Source organism: Passer domesticus, chromosome 1 (assembly GCF_036417665.1).
Source record: "Passer domesticus isolate bPasDom1 chromosome 1, bPasDom1.hap1, whole genome shotgun sequence".
NCBI classification, from domain to species: domain Eukaryota; kingdom Metazoa; phylum Chordata; class Aves; order Passeriformes; family Passeridae; genus Passer; species Passer domesticus.
In genome coordinates this window covers 28,628,850-28,650,734 of record NC_087474.1, presented here as the reverse complement: position 1 = coordinate 28,650,734, position 21,885 = coordinate 28,628,850, and the positions used below count along the sequence as shown (strand labels likewise).

The following is a 21,885-nucleotide window of genomic DNA, read 5'->3' as shown; positions in this document are numbered from 1 at the left end:
GCAGCCAGTTGCAAAGCTAAGCACATCAGTAAGCAAAGCGTCGAATCCAAAGCTTGCCACAGCTGTAATTTCTGCCAAAATATCATGGGAATCTGTAGAGAAGAATTATATCCTCACTTGGTGTATTGGAGACATAGAAAAGAGAACAGGATGAGCTTTGGGAAGGAAATGTTATGCATCTAAAAAAAAAAAAAATCTTTATTTTTGCTGCCAGTAAGCTCTGAGAAAATAGCCATACTTTGAGCAACAGTATTATGTTTGACCTAGAGATGGAAAAAATTCCAAGGTTGGTTTTGGTTGTACAGTTCAACCAAGTTGATTGTGACAGTAGCAGCTTGGTGCTTTTGCTTAGGAGTGCAATAACCCCTGCCAGTGCTCTGTCAGGCAGAGCTTCCTGCCACCCCTTCTGAATTGGAGTGTTGATTGGTATAGATGTGTATGAGGAGCTGGGAACAGATGTACTCCAAAGCTTGGGATTGCTTTCATTTTCATCTCAACACTTTTACTTCTGGCTCTGAAAATGTGAAGAATGTACCTTGTTCTTACTTTGTGCCTTTGTAAGTGTGAGTGTGTAATATTGCGGAACTGCAGTTTATCACAAAATTACTCAGTAATGGCAGATTTTGTGTTTAGCTTGATACTATATCTTATGTCTGTTGTTTACCTGATGTAATTGGATGGGTCATTGACTCATTAGCCTGTAATAACTTCTGTTGAACTGGACATCTTGGCTGGTGTGTCTATTTCTGAGCTTTTTTAAATCTGGAAAAAAGGTAGCAGTGTATAGACAAAAATACATGAGCAGTTCAAGGATGTGCAGCTGCTTTGCATGTGCTTTTTAAAGATCAGTAGAAGAAGATTTTTATGCTGTTCAGCTGAAAGTAGTGAGACCCTTAAATATTAATGTGGAAAAATGGACAGATGAGACAAGAGCAGACATGAATGAATAAGCAGTGCATCCTGTTGTATAGGATAACAGCATGTAGAACATTGGCCTGCCAATAATAATCACAGATGATACCCTGAGGAAGAGGAGATGAGCAAAACTAGGGTAAGAAGAAATTGTTGGATTTAATTGCCACTCCAGTGGCCCTGATAGGAAGGTCAGGCCCTACCTTCGGGCTAAAATTAAAGTATGTTAGGAAACTTAAATGTCTTTTTCCCATTGAATTTGTTCCTGCTTTTGTTGAACTGTGCAAGGCTTTTGCAACAAGTTCAACTGATTTATAATGGCATTCCTTGTTTTTGCTTCTGTAGCAACTAGCAGAGTTTTTCCTTAATTTGATTTCTTTTTGGTGTAACTATGTTTGTTAGAATAGAACCTTTTCGATTCTTTTTCTGAGGCAGGGAGGAATTTTAGCTCTGTATGCACACATGCATGTATATTTTACTGATCTGTAGAGAGGAAAACAAACGAAGGTAAAGATTGATTTTAAAATAGTTGTGGAAAAAATATGCTGCTGCTATTCTAGCTGTGCTCATATTTCACCAGTTGTTGCAAGTACAATGAGTGGTTATAAAAGAGGAAAGCAGAGTTGATATCTTCACTGTCAGAATTAAAATTTTCCATAAAGGTTTCAGTCAGCTTTGTTTTCTTTAGTGTAATATCTTAAAACAGGGGGAGGTCTCTTAAAATCCCCTGGGGAAGCTCCCAAAGAAGCACTTCTTTGGAAGTGTCTTGCATAGTTATTTGCCAAATGTTTTTCTCCACTGACTGATGCATATACACTTGGCTCTATAGGTCACACAATTACAGTTTTGTTAAATGAATCTATTCTGATACTTCTTTTTGTCCAGTTGTAATTAGCTTTTTTTTTTTTTTTTGAAGTAGCTTATGAGCAAAAAATAGTTACAGCAAATTTTATGGAGGTATATTTTTTTATCATGTCTGACTCATAAGAGTATTTTATTTCTGGAAAAAATTGAGTGGTTTCTGTACATGAGATCCTCCAAACTTTCTTAATCTACCGTAAAAGCTTCCTGCTTCCATTTTTGTACTGTAAGGATACATTATATTAATATGTTTTCTCATATATCAATAAATTCATAACAAAGCATTTATGGAGCAAAAGGAAGTTACACTTGCATTCGGCAAATTGATTTTGTTCTTGGTGCTTCTTTTTCTCATTTGGTTTTTAATAAGTTTAGCAAAAGTAATATGGTGATTTATCTTGCACCTGTGAAAGTTTCTGTGAGAGTGAAAGATCCTGTCTAACACTGCTGAAGCCATCTCAGCAGCAGCTCCCTAGTTCTGGCCTTGTTTTGCTGGTCTCAGTAGGTTATATTGAAGAGTTTTTTAGTGGCAGTGTAAGAGTTGCAAGAGATTGAGTATGGGTATTTGAGCCTTATATCAGATTTCAGCCCTGGTTTCTACGTGAGTGAACTGGTGGAGGGTTAAATCTGGGTCATTGGTACCTCAGCATGCCATTTAGGTGATACAGTTTCAAAGTGGGTTTGTTTCATTTCCTCTGCAGCCTGTGTTTTGAAGGAATAGCTTAATCTGTTGCAGAGTTAATGGGCTCCCCTACTCAGTTCTAACTCAGCTACTCTTGAGTGTTTGCACTTCTGTTTGAAATTTACTGGAACAATGCTATATTTTACTAGGCAGTAAGTCTATAAGTAGGTGATGATGAGGAGCATAGCTGCAGGAAAGAAATATATAGTTCTTTCTGCCTCATTGTTTGCTTTCTGCTAGTATTGGGGTCCTCCCAAGGCAGTGATAAAGTGATTGTAACTGGGCATTTGGTCAGACTTGATTTTCCACTTTGGAACACTTCCTGTGTTGTCTGGAAGCATTAGAGTTGTGTGTTGTTAAAGCACGTTGGGGTACAGGATTGTGATCTTTTTCATGGGTCATGCTGATTCTGTCTGAAGCTTGATCCAATATTACAGTTGCAAAATTGAAATGGTATGTGAAATGGTGTTTTTAAACTGGATTTGAGCAGTTGACTGGAAAATCCAGTAAACTGGAATCTACGCAGTCCTAAGAAGTTTATTATATTAGTATGAAATGTTTCTGAAGGAAAGCATGTGATAAACTAAGGGAGGGGAAAAAAGATTCATTTATTGCCAGATTGAGTGTATACTACTTCTTTAAAACATTTTGCAACAGTTCCATAAGCATATCTTCAGAAGAGCTAGCAACCTGTGTGGTACACAACCCTCATTCATTAAAATTTGTAGCATACTTCACTGGATTAGTACTTTTCATGAGCTTTAGTGGGACATACCCTAAGCTGTTCTGTATGTAATCTATCTGGAGGATACCTTTATGCTCTTATATGAATGTGTTCCATCCCTAAATCCCAGCTCTAATTATAGAACATGAGTCCAGAATGAGTTTAAGGAGGACATACTCAAGTTTACAAATGTGTTTATGCAGACACAGGGTGGAGCTGTGACCGCATCCTGTCACTTTTTGGTGTATTGTACCACTGGAGGCCTTGAGCCATTCCACCCCCTCTGTGAAGAGATCTATCACGGGCTGGCCAGTACTTGTGTCCTCCTCCCTGCTTCTCAGAAGATGCTGTGTACTACCCAGTTGCCTCACAATCTGTTTCCTTTGACTCCAGAAAGGGCAATGTCAGTGCTCTTCTGACACAGTCTCAGTGACTGTGCAGACTGTCCAGTTTCTGGGTACTGTGTAATGCTACAGTCTTTCTGCAAATCAAAATGCAGAGCTCTTGTTCTCAATTAGTGTGAAATAGCTCTTTCTGGATTTTTCTATCTTAAATGACTGATTCTCTGTATTTAAAAGAAGAACTGAGATGAATCCAGTTAGTTTGCCCTAGTTCCAAATTGAAGTAATGTAGAAGTGCTATGTTTTGTAGTTAAATATGAAAGTGTGCCAGAAATCATATGAGAGATTTTTAAACCTTTTGATGGACCAGTGACAAGTTGAAATGAAACTTGAAACCACATGATTTCAGGTTTTACATTTGGGCAACTTCAATACTTAAAGAATGCTGAGAATATGTTGGTTTGGCTGTATTTTCTGCCTTTGCTAATAGTAAAATGAACATAAGGACAAGTTTTTTTCTCTTGAAGAATAGTTACAATTTTACAATTCATTGAAATAGTTTTCCATGGAGTATTATTAATTACAACCCCCAACCCCCAATAATAAGGTGGAAGGTGCTCAGTTGTTTCACGTAGTTCTAGGCAACTGATTTGTAGCACAGATTAATTTTGCTTTTGAAGTAAGAATGGTTAGGCAGTGTTTTCTCATGTGTCATTGCAGAAGTCAGTATCTTGAGCCTGTGCATTTCTGAACTGTGAATTTCATACTTTTGTTTTTCTAACTGCAAATATTTAGTTCTTAGTGCTTTCGTTCTTCTCATGTCTGCAATATTAGTTTCAGTAGCTTTACTAGTTTTAGTCAGTGTATCGTTCTTGTCTCTCTTTCTCCCTAGTTGGGTGTGTAAGCTACACATGGGTAACTTTAACATAGTAATTTTTTCTTTTAATCATTGCTCATCTGGTGAGTTTCTTGTCTGACATGCTAAAATGCTCTTCTGCCATTTGTGGAGACACAGAAAGGGAACACAATTACTTCTTTTAATGTTCTCTGCATAGGTATTTAGAAAATAGGACACCACAATGGATTTGAATTGTGGTATTTCTGTTGTTTTGAGATACAGTATGCCACATATTGCTAGAATTTGTATTTCTAGATACTTTGACAGAAGTATGATTTCCACCTTCCTTCAGTTGTGATTGGTTTTAATCTTATGGTCTGTGGGTCATTCACTTCCCCCCACACAACCCTTCAGTTCTAGAGCAGGACTGATACCAACAGTAAAATCTTGGAGATCTCTAAAAATGTATTTTTGATATGGTATTATGGACTGGCATAGCTATGTTTTTACATTTTTCTAGCTTCCTACAGCAGAAACCTTTGTGTTTAAGAATATATATATGAATTTTTCAAACTGTCTGTGTAATGTTTCCTGTCAGTATTAAAGTGTTACAGTTTTCATTCATTACCATTCTATCAATTAATGCTCATGCCTGTTTTGATAGTGGTCTTTTTTCAGACTTTTTCTTGATTGTCTCATTTCCATGTACACCATGTGTTTCACTGGAACATGGAGTATGCCAGGCAACAGGATTTACCAGTTTATTAGAAACTGATTAACAAAGTTCCTGTTTGATTTAGAAGTTGTATTTGAAGTTAGGAATTATGCTGGAATAAGAAATGTTTTCAAGGCTTTTGAAGTTAACAGAATGTGCCCCTCTGCAAAGTGGTTGTTGGAAACAAGTCCCTTCCCAGAACTCCAGTGTCATTGGTATAAATCTTCTGTTATAGCTCTCATTTAAGGAGTGAAGTGCAAAAACATGAACTTGGGTGTACTGAGAGGTGCTTTATTTAGCCATCTTGATTTTTTTGTTATTATTAATTTCTTTGTTTCATATATCTCCCCTTTTATTTAGTCATTCATGTCTACTTTCTCTGGTTTTGTACTGATTTTTCTAGGATAAGTTGGATATCAGACATTATTGTGGTGGTCTCTCCTGAAAATATTGAAACAATGAAGACTATCATTGAAAAATATGGCCACAAAAGAGTTACAGTAGTAGAAGGTGGAATAACTCGTCACCGGTCAATATTCAATGGACTGAAAGTGCTTGCAGAGAATGAATTTTCCAGCCATTTGGTGCAGAAGCCAGAAGTAGTGATTATCCATGATGCTGTGAGGCCTTTTGTTGAAGAAGATATTGTTTCAAAAGTGGTTATGGCTGCTAAAGAACATGGGGTATGTACTATACAGCATGGAACTCTGTAGTGTGCTTTATACTGAACAGCTTAAAATCATCATGATTGATAAATCAGGAATTTTCTAGAGATTTTATTGATGTGTGATGAGTTTTGTTTTAAAGTAAAACAGATCCAGATTTCCTATTATGCAGAGGTCAGGTGGAGGAGGTTGACATTTTTAAATGCTGCTGGTATTATTTGATACAGGGAATAATTGTTGCCATGGAGACTGTCAGTAAGCAATTGAATCAATCAGCAATTTGTTAGTTGAAAGGTAGGTTATGTAATGATACTATGTAATAATAATTTACCTCTTTTTCCATGTAGAATTATCACCTAATGTTAGAGCAGTTCTGTTAGTGATTACTTAATAATAGCCAAAGAGTGTGTATACTGCATTGATTGACTTGCAGACTGTGCTTTCATCTCAAATGTATGTGCAAATCCTGAATAAGCAGCAAAAGAGCTGTCTCTGTATTAATGCTAAATTGTTCTAGAACCTGTAAGCATTGCAGACTGCTGGAAAACAGGGTAAGTGGGAAGCCTCCAGCTGTAGGGTGGATATTCCCCTTTTTAACACTGCATCTGAGGACTGGGTTTACTCACAGAAACCAAAAATATTGCTGAGAAGGTAAGTGATATATGAAGGGAAAGAGTTGGTAAGGAGTTGTGTTATGCAAGGAGATAGGAGAGGAATGCACTAGCAACAGGAGGAACTGTTAGATGAACTGTGCAAGTCAGAGATGTAGGAAATCATGACTTGGCCACAGGCTTGTTTGCAAAATTTGCTATCTTTGTTCTTGAATTCTCCATTAATGAGATGCATAATGCTTCCCTGCTTCAAGGACATGGTTTGAGGTGATAGCAGTCATTAGTGATAGCAGATTGTTTGGGTACTAGAAAACTAAGAAAATGTACCACTGCTTGTCTTCTCCAAAAAATGTGGTAAAAGATGTGACAGGTGGTTCACAACTTGGACAGTGGAATAATGAGTCCAGAGAATGAACCGTGGTGTTTCCTTAGTGCTCCTACACCTTCATAGGGGAATATACAGCTTGTTAAAATATTTATTATTGATACCTTAAGCATCATTATGAAAATCAAATCACATCAAGTCTCTCAAAACATGATGTTGCAAATCTAATATATTGAGCCTCTTCTTAGTCGGCCTGTAGTTTTTTAGATAGGCTTAATAAGAAATGGCAATAAAAGAGAAACTATGCACTATAGTTTTCAATGATCTAGAACATAGATTTCCAGTTATTAAAACTTAAATTCTCTTAGGTCAAAAACCTCTCTAAAATTCTTTCTTATTTAGCACAAAATAGCATTTCAGAATTGATTTTCTGTAAAGAGGATTTAAATGTGACTCTTTGAGAGTGGTAGAATAATGGAGTTAATTGTATTGGTTTTGGGTTGAAATGAGAATAACTTTTCTGAATGTGCTTGTGTTGTCTTTGCATGTTAAGGTATATCATATCTCATTTGAATTTAACATGTTCAATTTTTCTTGAAAGCTTTATGATTTTAATATAATATTTTCTCCTGGTTTTCTTTTTAATTGAACGTAAGATATTTAAAGTAAAAAAGTAGGGGGAACCAAGGCAGTCTCCATGGACCTTCTCAAGTCAGTGTGTTCTAGTTCATCTGAACTTCTGACTGGTAAATATTTCCTAACCTGGATCACTGAAGTATAATTTGATCTCAAAAAGGTGATTGTGTACGTATATAAAAGTCTGTTCCATTGCAGAACATTTGACTGAAATGTGTGTGGTGGCTTTCTGTGTTGGCTGAGATCCACTGGCTTCAGCAAGGCTGGGCCATCAGAGAGATGTGTGCTAAAAGTCTCTAAAAGCTGGCTGCTGTTGATATTATGTGACAAAGTAATTGAATTGAGGAAGACGGGAAGAATTGTTTTATGTAACAAATTGGAAAACCACCTTCCCAGAGACAGGTGGTTATTTCCACTTGAGAACTACAGAATTCTGAAGAGCTAAATGGAAAACTCTGACTTTCTCAAAACTGGTATGCATGGTTTTGAATATCAGAAAAAAATTGATTTGGAGCAGCTATCATGTTTAGTTCTTCCTATGGTCAAATTCTTTGCATATCTAAAAGGATGTCAGTTCTTCAATCTTTCAGTGTAAAAAGTAATTACTTCCTCTTGCATTATGTAGAAAGGTACAAAACCTGGCAGAAACATCATATTAAATGACTTATGTTAATAGGGGTTAATGCTGTATTGTTATATGTCTGCATACCATATAGATAACATAATTGTGAGAAGTTTTAATGTTCTTTAAAATGGCAATTGATCAAGTAAGTTATTCACTTCTAGCTGCCAATTGTCAGACAAATAAACTGCTTTATTACACTTAGTAATCGGTTTGTTATTTGCCTGTGGGAATAAAAATGTGTACCTTAACCAGAACTAATAAATTATGCCTTAACCCCCGCAAACAACTCCTTGATTATGTCAAAATATTACTTTGTAACCAATTAAATTCCATTTATGTTTTTTGGATAATTTTGCAATTAAAATTATATGTTTCTAGAAACAAATTCTTTGCAGCCAGTAAAAGTTGGGAAAAGTGGAAGCTTCAGAAGGCATCAGTCCAAAGCCTCTAGCAATATCTCAGTGCCAACATTGCATTTTAAACAACATAACTAAAATGAAAAATGCTTACATGAAAAAGAAATCAGGAAGGTGGGGGGGAGCTTGTCAGTTCTGCTATTGAGAGTTTACAAAAAGTAGGCACATCCAAAGACTTTTTTTTCCTCTGGTTAACATAAACTAGATTTGAAAGTACAGTATGTTATGTTGAAAGGACTAAGTCAAAATGGCATTCTTAAAAGCTGGTTTCTGGAAGCTGTCTAACATCATTACTTTATTCTGAGCTTTAGCAAGGACCTGAACAAATCTTACATGCCAACACAGCTGTACAGTGCTACTCAGTCTTGTGGACTCCTATCAGAGGCAGTCAGTGAAAGTAATACCCCCAGAGAGAAAACGCTACGTGTTGTGCCCAGTCTGTTCCTCTCGTGCTGCCATTATCACTCTTGCTGGAGCAGAAAACACAGACCCCTGTGGATGCTGTTTCACCCACTGATTTTGCTATGGTTGCTGAGTTACATTATCAAAACTTGGTGGTGGCAAACCAAAAACCACCTTTTTTGTTCACTGACAGTAAAGGAAGATTTGGGTGGATAAATAAGATCTGGTGTAGTGTACTTGAATGGGGATAATGCTGGATTGGTTTTGCCCTCTCTGACCTTTCTTTGCAATTTTGCCCTTGGATCTTTTTGTTTTCTTATCTCCTATTTTTGCCATATATAGAATATTTTACACATGGTCTTTGTCCTCTTTGTTATATTCAAAGACTGATTTTAGCCAGCTGCAAGGGCTGCATCAATGACAAGATTGTTTTTGACTCATATTTATACACTGGATCATCTGAAGTTATCCTCTGCCTGTATTCTCAGAAGTTCTGCTTTCATTGTATGCTTGGTGCTTTGCAGTGTTCTCACTGTCCTGTCAGACCCTTGCGCAAAATCAGAATCAAGAACTGATGACATACTACTATGACCATCTTGACATGAACGGAATGAGTTTTGTACTTTAGGAGAGTAATTAATGTCAATGTAAAAATAATTATTAATGAATTGTTGGGGTGTTACTTGCCCATTTAAGAATAAAATAACATTTAAAGACCAACATTCTGTTACTCTACTAAAGCACATAGGGGCCAGGGAGGGGATTGCAGAGTGCCATTATGGCTTTACCAAGGGCAAGTCCTGCTCCACCAACCTAGTGGCCTTCCATGATGAAGTGACTACATTAGTGGCACAAGGAAGAGCTATGGATGTTGTCTCTCTGGTCCTCCCTAAGGCCTTTGACGAAGTTGTCCACAATCTCCTTCTCTTAAAATTGGAGAAAGAAGGATTTGATGGTTGGCCTGTTCAGTGGAGGAGGAATTGGTTGGATGGCTGCATTCAGAGGGTAATGATTAACACCTCAATGTCCAGCTCTAGATCAGTGACAAGTGGTGTCCCTCAGGGGTTCATACTGGGACCAGTACTCTTTAATACCTTCATGGCTGATGCAGACACATTGGGATCAGATGCAGACACATTGGGATCAGATGCACCCTGAGCAAATATATAGATGACACCAAGGTGAGTGGTGTGGTTGGTGTGCCTGAGGGGTGGATGCCATGCACTGGGACCTGAACAAGCTCAAGCAGTGGTCCTGTGTGAACACTGAGGTTCAACATGGCCACATGCAAGCTCCTGTGTTAGTAAAAGCTGGGGAATGAAAGGATTGAGAGGACACTTCAGAAAAGTGTGTACTTGTGGATGAAGAGCTGGTCATGAGCTGACAGTATGCACTTACAGCCAGAAAGGCAACTGTGTTCTGGGCCAGGAGAGCTGTTGCCAGCAGGTCCAGGGAGGTGTTTATGTCCTTCTACTCAACTTCCATGGGAACCCATCTGGAGTACTGCATCTGGCACTGAGGCCCTCAGCACAAGAAAGATGTGGACCTATTGGAGCACATCCAGGAGAGATGATCAGAAATTATCAGATGGATTGAACATCTCCTGCAATGAAAGGCTGAGAGAGTTGGAGTTGATTAGCCTGGACAAGAAAGCTCCTGAGAGAGCTTATTGTGGCCTCTGAGTACTTGAAGGGGGCTTATATGAAAGATGGTGACAAACTTTGTACCATGTTCTGTTGAAATAGAACAAATGGTAATGATTTTAAACTAAAAAAGAGTAGATTCAGACTAGATAGAGACAATTTTTTTTTTTGCAGGGGGGTGGTGAAACACAGGAAGAGTTTTCCTAAGGAGATGATAGATGCCCCATGCCTTGAAACATTCGAGGTCATGTTGAACAAGGCTGAGCAACCTGATCTCACTCAGAGTTTAAGACACCTGTGCTCATTGCAGCAGGGCTGGACTACATGACCCTTAAAGGTTCCTTGTAACCCAAACTATTTTATGATTCTACATTATTGTAAAGATCAGGAGCTCCTTAGCAGCCCTCAATGTGTGAAGAAATGCAGTGTGGTTTTGCTGTAACAGGTATACAATGCATTTTTCCTTTTTAATGGATAACTATTGAAAGCATAGTGATGTTTCCATAGCTTATGGTGGTTTTGCTCCCATGGAAATTAAAACCTTTTCAACCAAATTAATTGTTGCTTAATTGTTTCCTGTGTTGAACGGAGAGCTAATGCATTGTTAGTAAATATTTGTAGTCTTAGTCCTAACAAGATGTAATGTTTGATGGTGGGAGGGCATTGGTAGGGGAAAAACAGCTCTGTCATTTCCCAGTCTCAATTTAAGTTGATTAATCACTTTTATTATGAAGTATGCAACTCACCCAACTGAAATACATAAATCATACACAGAAACTCAAATTACAGTCTCCCTTTTTTCTTGGCATCATTTATGTTGTACTAATAGAACCAGCCTAGTACTAATACAACCAGTATTTTTAAAAGGTGGCTTAATCCACCAATTTTTAATTTCTGGAAGTCTACACACATTGCTTTTTCTTTTCTTTTTTTTTTTTTTTTTTAGATAGGATTAGTTTATTCTGAAAATAAATTTTGAGCATATTTTCCTGTACTTAAGTGGTTGTTGGGGGTCATTTTAATGTAATGTCTATAAAATGTACCCCCTTTAAATTTAGAGAAACAAAATATATGGTACTGCTGTTTATTTGAGGCTAGTTAAAATCTATATCCTTTATCTGAGAAAACAATATTACATTTGGGAAATGAAGCAGCCTTTAGCAAAGATAAGTCTATTTAGCACTCAGATTTCTCATTCCTGCAGCAGCTAAAATGTTTAAAGAATAGTTCCTTAAAATAAGGGAAATCTTATCTTTACCCACATGTGTGAGGAGCTGAATAAAGGCCCTGGATCATTCTAGCAACTCCTACATGCCAAGATATGGAAGAGGTTCTTAGCCATACCTCTCTGAATGAAGATTAGGCACGTAAATTTTACCATTTTTTGCCAAATATTGCATTGAAAAGAAAGATTATCTGAGTTTTGAAGCAGATATGTTCCCAGCTGCATTTTGGCTGAGTTTCTAATCTGGGTGGTTGTGGCAAGGACAACACCAGCCCTGCAGGTTAGGTGAAGCTTCTGAGAGCCAACTTGGCCTGTTTCATATGCTGTAATAGTTTGCTGGACTGGTTCTGTGCTTATCCTCCTGTTTCCAAGAAGTAAGTGGGCTGTAGTACAGAAAGAACTAAAAGTGCCTTGAGCCCTGGAGCATGTAGGAGAGAATTTGTGAGGTATCAAATCCACATATACATATATTAAAGTCACTATTTGATCCAAACTGACATGGTGAGGTGTAGTGATCCATATTATAAGGCCCTGAATAACAGAAAGTGTTAGATGAAGCCTATATAAAGAGATGATTTGAAATTTTGAATTAATGGATTGTAAGGGAAAGAAACTTGAATCCAAGGTTTGCTGCAAGGTGAGGCACGAGCAGTCCTGAGAGAAGCAGCTGAGCCAGTTCATGAGGCAAAGACATTTGATAAGCAAGTGCAGAGTTGCTTAGGGCACTGTGTGACCACAAACTCTAGTGCCCTTGGGGTTTGGTTGCTCAGGACTGTATGCGTGGGAAAAAGAGTTATTAATTAAACATTGCAGTTTTGCATTTGGTTGATTAAATTGCGCAAGAGCCTTCCTATAACACGTTGAGTATTTTTTTTCTTCTTCCTAAAATGATGCAAATCATGTGTTAAATGATATGCAGTGGATCAGTATCCTTCACATCATGATGTTGATTTTGTAATGATGCACACTGTCTGGAGGTAAAATATCCTTCTTAAAGTATAAACCCCCTAAAAACAATTTTAACTCCTGTGGCAGTTGCATCAAGATTTCTGCTCCACTGAATGCAAGTGCTAACTCGTCCTTATATTGATTTACTGTAATATGCAAAATCCTTTGTGGCAGAGTGCACACTCACTGATTGCTTTTTGCAATGTAAATCAGTATTTGGGGTATGAAAGATGTCTTGCTGACTAAGTTGTGCTTCATTACTTGTTAATGCAAGGTAATACTCTGTAGTCAAAATAAAATAAGTAGTCTTTTTAATTTTAGTGGCAAAAAGATTGGGTTTGTGTTTCATTAATTTTTAGAGCAGATTTTTTTTTAAATTTTGCCACCTAGATTTGCAGTATAGCACGGGTTAGAACAAGAAAGTGCTGGTTGCTCATCTTATTGTCAGTTATGTTGAATGCATGCCAAAATGTAAAGCTGTAAGTATGGTTTAAAATGCTTCCAAAAATATTGAAAACTGATGGTGGGTTACTGGCCATGTGATTTGGTTTGAAATAATTGAAATGCTTAGACCGAATTATAGATCTTATAGAATCCATTGTAATTGTTTATAATGTACAACTATTGATGACAACTGAAAAGAAAAAAGAGGTCATAAGGAAGTCTTGAAACTCTGCACCAGCACATACTGTTCTTTAGGTGAGGGATGCCATGTGTGTTGTGTATCATATACTTAATATAAATTGTTAATAGCATTATACAGACTCTATGCCAAACCTTAAAATATTTTAAAAAATGTATCTAGAAGAAAAAAAAAATTAAATGAGTGCATGTTGTTAAACATTTCCAGTTACTACACTGTGACAAAAAGAAAAAGTTAAATATGTTGACTAAAGTAGTAAGACTTTTTTTGGCTAATATGACAAAAAACATTTTCTGTAATGTACTGTGCTATTGTACCTGTGGAAAACACTAATTTCCTTGACCATTCTTAGGTTCCCACAAGGAATGCACAGATAAAGAATGTACTAGAAGAAATGCTATGTAACTTATATGACACATCAAAAATTTATATATTGGTTCATAAAAGTTCATCGTAAAACTTTTGTATTTTATGCTTTATTTTTTTAAAAGTTTATGTCAGTAATTCATGATACAAGAAAAACATAAATGACATTCTTACAACTTACTTTCAGTCTGTTTTAAAAAAACCCCCCTAATTTTGATATGAAATCAAATGTTCAAATAAATGTCGTGTCATTGTTTGCAGTACCACTCTTCCCTTTTCCTTAGTGCTTATGTATTTGGTTTTACATCTTTTCCACTTATGGTACATTTTTGAGCTTCGTTTCAATGCTGTGTGTCGAAAAATTGTAGCCTGTGATACATCTAGTTCTGCTTTTTTCTTCTACTTTAAACATCTATATATTTTTTTTCATTTATGTATTCCTATTATTCTGTCTTTTTGAGGGGAATCTTTTCTATTTTCTCTGAGAAATCTTATTTGTTCCACAGAAAAACTTTTAGAATTTAACATGTGGTTGATCAGGCCAAAACAATATTTACTGATGCTTAGGAGTAAATGCTTTAAATACAAAAGAACAGAAATTATGTAAAGTAAAAAAGAACATGTGTGATCTTAATTTTTGAGCAACAGTTGCTGTTATCTTCCTTAGTTTGCTCTAACTAATTGGGGCTTTGACATGTCTTGATATACATGGGCTCTCCCCAGTTACTCAGATAGTATATTCTGATAAAGGTGACCTCATTAGAAGAAATGTTTTCTTTTTCTAAACAGTGTCATAAATATACATTACATTTGTTTAAGGCATCCTATGTCTTTGAAGTCATTTCAATGTACAACATAGTGTCAGCTCATTAACATTGGATCAAAGTGTATATTAAATTTCTGATTAAACATCCCCTCTCTTTCAGCTAGGAATAAACACAATTATAACTTCTTCCTTCCTGGTGTTGGTTTAAGATTAACATGTGCCCAATTTTAGTGAGTTTGACTGTTGCTTCTAGCCAGCTGGGTAAACAGACTTGAAGGAAATTAGGTGAAGTTTAGCATACAAGCCTTTTTTTCCTAGTGTTCAAAACTCCTTACATGTGTTCTAATTAACCTTCTTTTTGTCTGGCTGATGATTAGGTTTAATATCTGTGTAAGACTAGGCTTGTTTAACATTTCAACCAGTTCTCTCCTTGGGCAATTAAAAGCTGCCAGTGCAAATGTGTCAAGATAGCTGAAATTGCACTGGCTGGTGATACTGCCTACATAAAAGAAATCCTAGTTCTCACTAATGAGAATCAAACATGCCATAGCCATGAGAATTATTAGTCTTATCTTTTGGGTTTTTTTCTTTTCCCCCCAAAATTCAAAATAAGATAATTTAAGAATTATTCTTTTTGTTAAAGAAGATACCTTGCAGAAAGAAGGTAATCCTTTTCCTTCATACTTAATTTCTAATGGATACACAGCCCAGGTGGCAGATTGTGCTTGTTTGTCAGTAGAAGGAATAGGTAGAAGAAATCCTGGCCCCACCACAGCACAGTCACATAAGTTATGTCTACGCTACATGGGAGAGTCTGGGTGTGAGTGTGGGTGAAAATATGCTATGCCCTGGACTCAAATTTATGTTTCTGCATGCTAATGAGAGCACCTCTACCTTTATTGTGGTGTGCTGTTCTTTACTGAGTCATCTCGCTTGTCTTGTAGTCCTGACTGACTCCATGCTGTGTCTGGTCCTTCGAGAGAAGTGTGCATCTGGTTTGGGGGGTCTTTTGGACACGACCTTTACAGAATGGGTTATGGGGGCAGATGGTGACAGGTCTGATTTGAAACTATGCAACCAAGCTGCTGCCTTGCCTTGCTATCCAGAAAGTAGGTGGGTTCTGGATGCAGAATGAGGTTATGAACTCTGAGGACTATGTGCAGGCTTGTATTAGTTCAGTTTGGAAGCTTGGCTAGTTTGGGCTTGAACAAGCGTTCACACCTAAGTTTAGAAAACTTTGCTCACATGGTTGAGCAGTTGCTTTCAACTGCACTTCTGTATAGGCATGGTGGTTTATGGTTTGTGTCATGACTTTGTTTCTGCCTAAATCTTGTCCCTTGAATAGTTGTTTTGCTAGGATTTCTGTAGATTGGAAGAGGAAATACCCTAAATCTTGCATCTCTGCACTGGAATAATAAAACTTCTCATAGATTAAGAATTTTGGTTATAGAAAGAAAATGTAGTCCTAGATAAGAGCTGGATACAAAATACAGAAAATGAAAAGTGAAAAAAAGAAATGTAAAGCGATAAGGTTAAAATATGGTATTTTAATGCTATACCTTAAATGTTTATTAGAAGTAATTCTCTAATTGCTCTATTTTACAAAAAGGTTATATGCCTTTGTTTTATTAGATATAGAAGGAATCTGAAAAGAACATCCTCTTAAATATGTGAAATATTTTAATCTTATAATTAACTTTTTGAATTTTGTTTGAAGGTTCTATTTGATAAATTTGAAATAGGAAATCTTTCAGTAGAGACAATTCTTCTAACTTAAATGGTAATTACTGAGTATGTCTGAAGTATGTTGATTACTGTAGATACAATTAGTTTGAATGCAAATGTATGAATAGAAGTGCAAGTTTCTACCTGTTTCATGTATCAGAGATACTGTGTTTATTTCTGTATTTTTTTTCATACTGTAGATGGCTGTGAATGCCCTTCCTGGAAAGTGGTTTGATCTGTGTAAAACAATACTCTCCCTGCAGTAACATGTGGAAACAGTTTGATGGAAAAAAAAATGAGAAGAAATTAATCATAGTTATTCTGAGCTTCTTTTGCTGGTTCATAGCCAGACCTAATTTAGACTGAAATCCTTATGAGATGGTAGTGTTTGGAAACATATAAACAGTCTTTCACCCAACAAAAACCATTCCAGGACATATTTGTAAACTGTTAGATACCTAGCTTGTCTAAATTAACATTGATTGTTATTGTTACGTAGTTCACCAGTGTCCGAATGCAATTCTTGTCTTCATGGAAAAGCAAGATAAAACTGCTTGTATGTTTACCAAGTTCACAGTTATAAAACTGACTTTAATGGTGTTCCAAGATGGATATAGTTGTCCTACTAAGTGTGACAAGCCCCACCATCTCCAGCATACAGTTTCAAAGAAGTTAGCTCCTTTGAATTATAAAAATGTATTTCTAATGTACTTCTATTTTCAGTGTATATATGCAAGCCAAATTTATTTTTTTCTAAGGCAGAGTGGCTAAATTATTTGTGAGTCTTGCTTCAGTTCTATTTTGCTTGTCAGAGTTGAAAACAAGTCTGAATAAAGGATTGAGAAAACATGTAAAAGCTTAAGAATAGGAACATTCTTTTAAACTTAGCACTCAGAGGCATGTTTTTCTGTCTCATATCAGGCCTATTCCTAAGTAATATTAAAACATTGAAGTGTTAGTTGGGATGGTTTAAGTATTAAAGAAATAAAACATAAAATATACACTTACTAAATGCTACTAGACAACTGAGAAGATAGCATAGGGAAGATGAATTTCAGGGGAGGCAGAGGCTATGAATGGAGAAGAAAAGTATTGTTGCTGTAATTAAAAAGTGAAAAGAAGTCGTGTTAGAGGGATGGAAGGCTTTGCTCATTTATGACTAGACTCTGTAAAGTTGTAAGCTGTCATTCCCACTCTCTTGAAGTTGAGGGTTCCAGACTGGCTGTGTGAGTGGACTTTGTGCGTCTGTGTTAGTACTTGGGGCTTACTGGGGACAAGGTAAGTATGCCAAAGACATAGCATCCTTTTGTTTTAGTAGGCCAGCATGGAGGATCTGTGGTTGTCTGAACTTGTTACCACACTGTTCTAAAACAAAAGGAATTGTAGTTCTGACATTTTTTGTAAGGATTTTGTGCCACTACAACTTTTTTTTTATTCCTAGTCCATGTCATTCAACTTGTTGAGATTTGCAGCTATTTACCATTGTTCTGTTTCAGCACTGGCTACCCAAAATGACCAAGTCAGTGATGTGTGTTGGTTTTCATGTTCTTTTTTCAGCTTTTGGCGCTATGATAACTTGTTCTTGGTGTGTTGTGCTGTGAGTGGGGAGTGTTGGTCTCTGGTGAATACTGCATTGTGTTTTGTATATCTGTAAGCTGGATAATTTGTTGCTTGTGATAAAAGCTCCATCTCCCTCCCTAATCCTTATGAAAATTTTAATGGGTTCTGTTTGGATTTTACTACCTAACACTACCTTATTATAAATAAAATGAGGATTTTAATTATTTATGAATTTTCAGTGAAAGTAAGCTGTACTGCATTATGTTAGCCAAGTTGTTATATTGTGTGCCAGCTTCTATGATCTAAAAATTCATATTTCATTTTGTAATAAAAGATGTCATTAACACTTTTGGAATTCAGCAGTCCTTGAACTGATTCTTCTCTCTGATCTTAAACCTCACCCTGGTTATGGATTCACTGAATACATGCATCTAAAGAACATCTTGTTAGAGTGGAAGTATAATAAACTGAGAACAATATGTTGCTGTTTAGTGAAAAGGTGGATTAGTACACCTTGGATCCATGGAAACACTTGTGATCCCTTGTTTTGCTGACCTTCCTCATGCACTTCATTCTCTACCTTTTTTTCAGTCATCATTGAATCTTTAATTCTTGAATGCATGTCATGGTCTAGGCAGTTATGCAAAAAAAAACAAAACAACACGACTTAGAACCTTTTTATAAATCTTTTTGATTTATGCAGTTTAAAATGGGTCATAAAAGACACCTGTTGTTTCTAAAAGCATCTGGAAGTTGGTTCAGTTTCACCAGATCAATGGATGAGCTTGCCTCTGAGGGACAGGAATCTGTCCCTTCCCCTGAAATTGATAGAATTCTGCATTCTTAGGCCATTTTAGCATTGCTTTAAGGAAGTTATAGATTAGAAGGTTGTTTTTTCTTACAATGTTTTATTTGCAAAAGAAAAATAGCTAGTTAGTGGTATTTGTTTCAATGTCTGTTAAGAGCTTGGTCACTCATATTTGGATACTTTAACTGATTTATTTAACATAATGTGCAAAAATGGGGGAAAATGCATTTCCTGGACATGCCAAAGTTAATGCTTCAATCTAAGGTAGCTTGAACGCTGTAAAGTGGACATTTAAAGAAATTCAGTTTAACTGTCTGTTGAGTATCCACTTCACATTCAGAAAGGGCACATAATGCATTTTCTGTGTGATTTTGAAAGCAAACCTACTTGAGGTCTGGCTTAAAATTATTAGAAATTGGAAGACAAGTACTCTTGAGTAGGGAAATGTCAGTATAAGACCCAGGCACTTGCTTTAGACCCACAGGATTTGTATTTTGTGCTATGGTAACTCAAAGTGCAAAAAAGATGTTTAGGACTACAGTGACATTAGCAAGTACTTATAATTTTAAATGAGGATAGGTTTTCTTTGTTTTATTAATTTTTATGTTCATGTCTGAACTCAAGTCCTCGCCTGAGAGCCAGGCCAAATACTTGTGCATTCCTGACATAAAGAGCAAGTCAATACTTCTCACATGAGAACAAATAAAATTCAAACACCTGAAACTCAGTATATACTGAGTTATATACATATATATGTTATATGGATATATATATACACACTCTCTTTTACTAATATGGAAATAATTTTTTGTTACTGATTTAAAACTGCAAAAACCAACATGGGAATCCCTTGCAAAGATTAAAATGCTTGCAGTTGTAACTGAATCGATGTGGACTAGCTGAATGATTGTGTTCTTCACTTTCACCCCACAATTATCAGGGATAAAGTCCCTTCAGATACAATACAGCCTTATTGTAATATTGTCCCTACTGTGCCCTAATATGTTTCCAAATGAAAAACTGTAGTCTGTAGCCCTGTCTTAAATTCCTAAATTCTCCATCCAGTTCATTGCAAGGCTGCTCAGTGGAATTCAGAAAGACTTTGTGCTTTTCAGAGTAGGAGGAAGGTTTGTGCTAACCAGAAAGAATGAGCATACATCTTAAAAGTGTGCCCCTCTTTGTCCTGTATATAAGACAAAACTCACAGCTCAATTCTTTTGATTTCACATGCCAAATGTTATGCCTAGACCATGAATGAAGATGCAGTGAGCCAGTTTTAGAAGCAGAAGCACGTGTGGTGAGGTCTGTCTAAGCCAGTATGGGTTTGGCAGCCCTGTTGGCTTATACCAGCTCGGGGATGCTGCCAGCAGTACTGCAGATGCAAAGTTTCCTGTGTTTGAGACTCAGCTCTCTTGTGCCTTATGAAAACAGTGCAGGGCCACAGGCCAGTGTTTTCCCTTGTTTGGTCCCAATGTCACACAGTCTGAAAGTGGTCTTAGGAATTAATGTAGTTCATGTGTCACTGAGGTGGCAAATGCAGCCCTGTGTTGGGTCACATCATCTGGTTGAGAGACCCTGTGTGTGTTTGTGAGACAGAGAAAGGTCCTGTGTAAAGTGAGCCAGTAGTGAGCAAAACAGAATCAGTTGTTGTATCTTGTCTCAGGATTTTAAGGTTTTGACTCAGTGCTGCACCTTAGCAAGTGCTGCTCAAGCTCAGCTTTAGGGGTTTTGTGCCGGGGTCGGCTGTTACTTGTCTCTGCCCCAGCACGGGAAAAGTGGTTCTGGGTAGGCCGTGCTCTCGAAGAAGGAGTCTGGACTCTTGCTTTTAGGTCTTCAGTCGAGTTTATTATTTCTTATCTACAAAGATTTTCTGTCTGTCCAGCCGAGGTCTGATCAGCAAGACAGCCAAAGGCACTCTCTCCCGCCCACAAGGCGGTTGTCTCTTTTATAATGAAAACTACGTATTAGATATTTACCTTTAATTCCCAATACTTTCTGCCCTTCTTGGCAAGTGTACTCTTTCTATGAACCAATCCACACATGCCAACATCATCCTGAACATGGATGCCAAGGAGAAGAAAGAAGAAGGGCAGGGCATGCCCAAATTCCTCCATCTTGGGACTCCTGATCCATGCACAGAATTCTAGACCCCCCTGTACAGTGCATTCTAACTTAAGTTCTAACAAGTGAATAACATCCCCTCACCATTCAGACCTGAAATTCTCTCATCTCCTCACCTTCAGGTGTCATTTCTTTAAAAGGATCAAAGTCAAGCCACCAGGTACTTTTGGCAACATTCCAGGGCCTCCGAGCCCTCCAAGGGTTGTCTCGGTAGCTCTGGACATCCGGAGTGATGTACTGAGTTCCCACAGTTTTGGGCTGCAGCTCTTTATCATATGAAGGTTTTCTGAGCAGCTGAAACTTCGTGGCTTTACTAAGTAACCAGAGCTTTCCATTCTGCTTTCAGTCATGGATTGAGTTGTCCTTTTTTGGAGTAAAATCTGGGGCTTTCTTTTAAATCAAATGGCTGCTTATTATCCTGTTTCTGCATATACAGAATTTCTCTCCTTTGCATGATCAGAAGTCAGCCATGAATCTTATTCTTTGTATTAAATTTAATGTTTTTAATCAATATAGTTTGAGTGGACCTGCTGCAGAAAAAAATCTTATTGTGCCCAACTTGTGATTTCCTATTGAAGTGTCAGGAAGAGAGGGGAAAAACTCACCCTGCCAGGCTGGACTCAGTTATGGGGTATTGTAAAAGAAAAGTGTAGTTGTTTGAAAAATGCACTTGTAAAATGTTAAGTGCCGTAAAGCTTTCAATTACTTGAGAAGTTAATTGCAGAGTTAAAAAAAAATACTGCATTTGGATTTAGCAGAAATTAGGTCATTCTGAATTGTTTGGAAGAGCTAGGCCTCAGCAGAGCAGGAGTTGTGGTTCAGTATTGTCACAAAGATACCAATACAGATATTCATAATTTTTTATTGTGCAATAAACCAGATGGCAGGAAAACAATGTGCTTCAGAGTTCTTTTAAGAACATAATTCTGAGTATTCAATTTTATTTAGAATTGCAGTTTGGTTTTTTGTTCCTCAGAGTGCATGTTTCACTTGTGAGATTTGGTTACGCAAGTCACATTGTATTCTTCCAGCCTGTTTTATGCTGAAAATGTAACATGACAGGATTGTTAAAAACTGTAATAAAATATTGGATCAGCCTAAGGAACCCTCTTTTGCTAAATGGCTTTCTGGAATGGTAACTGCTCCAGAAAAAAAAAAATCAAATATATAGCTAATTACAGAAAAACTGTGGGTAGCATGCTGCTCTCTCTCTTTTCCCATGACCTTCTAATTTTATAATTTTGTGTATGTGTGTGTGTGTGTGTGACCAATTAAAATATGACGGCAGAGCACACTAACATAGTCCAAATGCCCGCAGCTGGGATAT

At 37.0% G+C, this 21,885-nt stretch overlaps 1 protein-coding gene across 3 annotated transcripts in view; it reads left to right on the top strand.

The window, feature by feature from the left end:
• Window positions 1-21,885, top strand: part of CRPPA (CDP-L-ribitol pyrophosphorylase A) — a 107,624-nt gene that overhangs the window by 2,288 nt on the left and 83,451 nt on the right. For all 3 annotated transcript variants that reach the window (XM_064411343.1, XM_064411344.1, XM_064411341.1), the window contains exon 2: window positions 5,477-5,756. In XM_064411343.1, coding sequence (XP_064267413.1) covers window positions 5,477-5,756 — 280 coding nt within the window. The remainder of the gene's footprint in view (window positions 1-5,476; window positions 5,757-21,885) is intronic.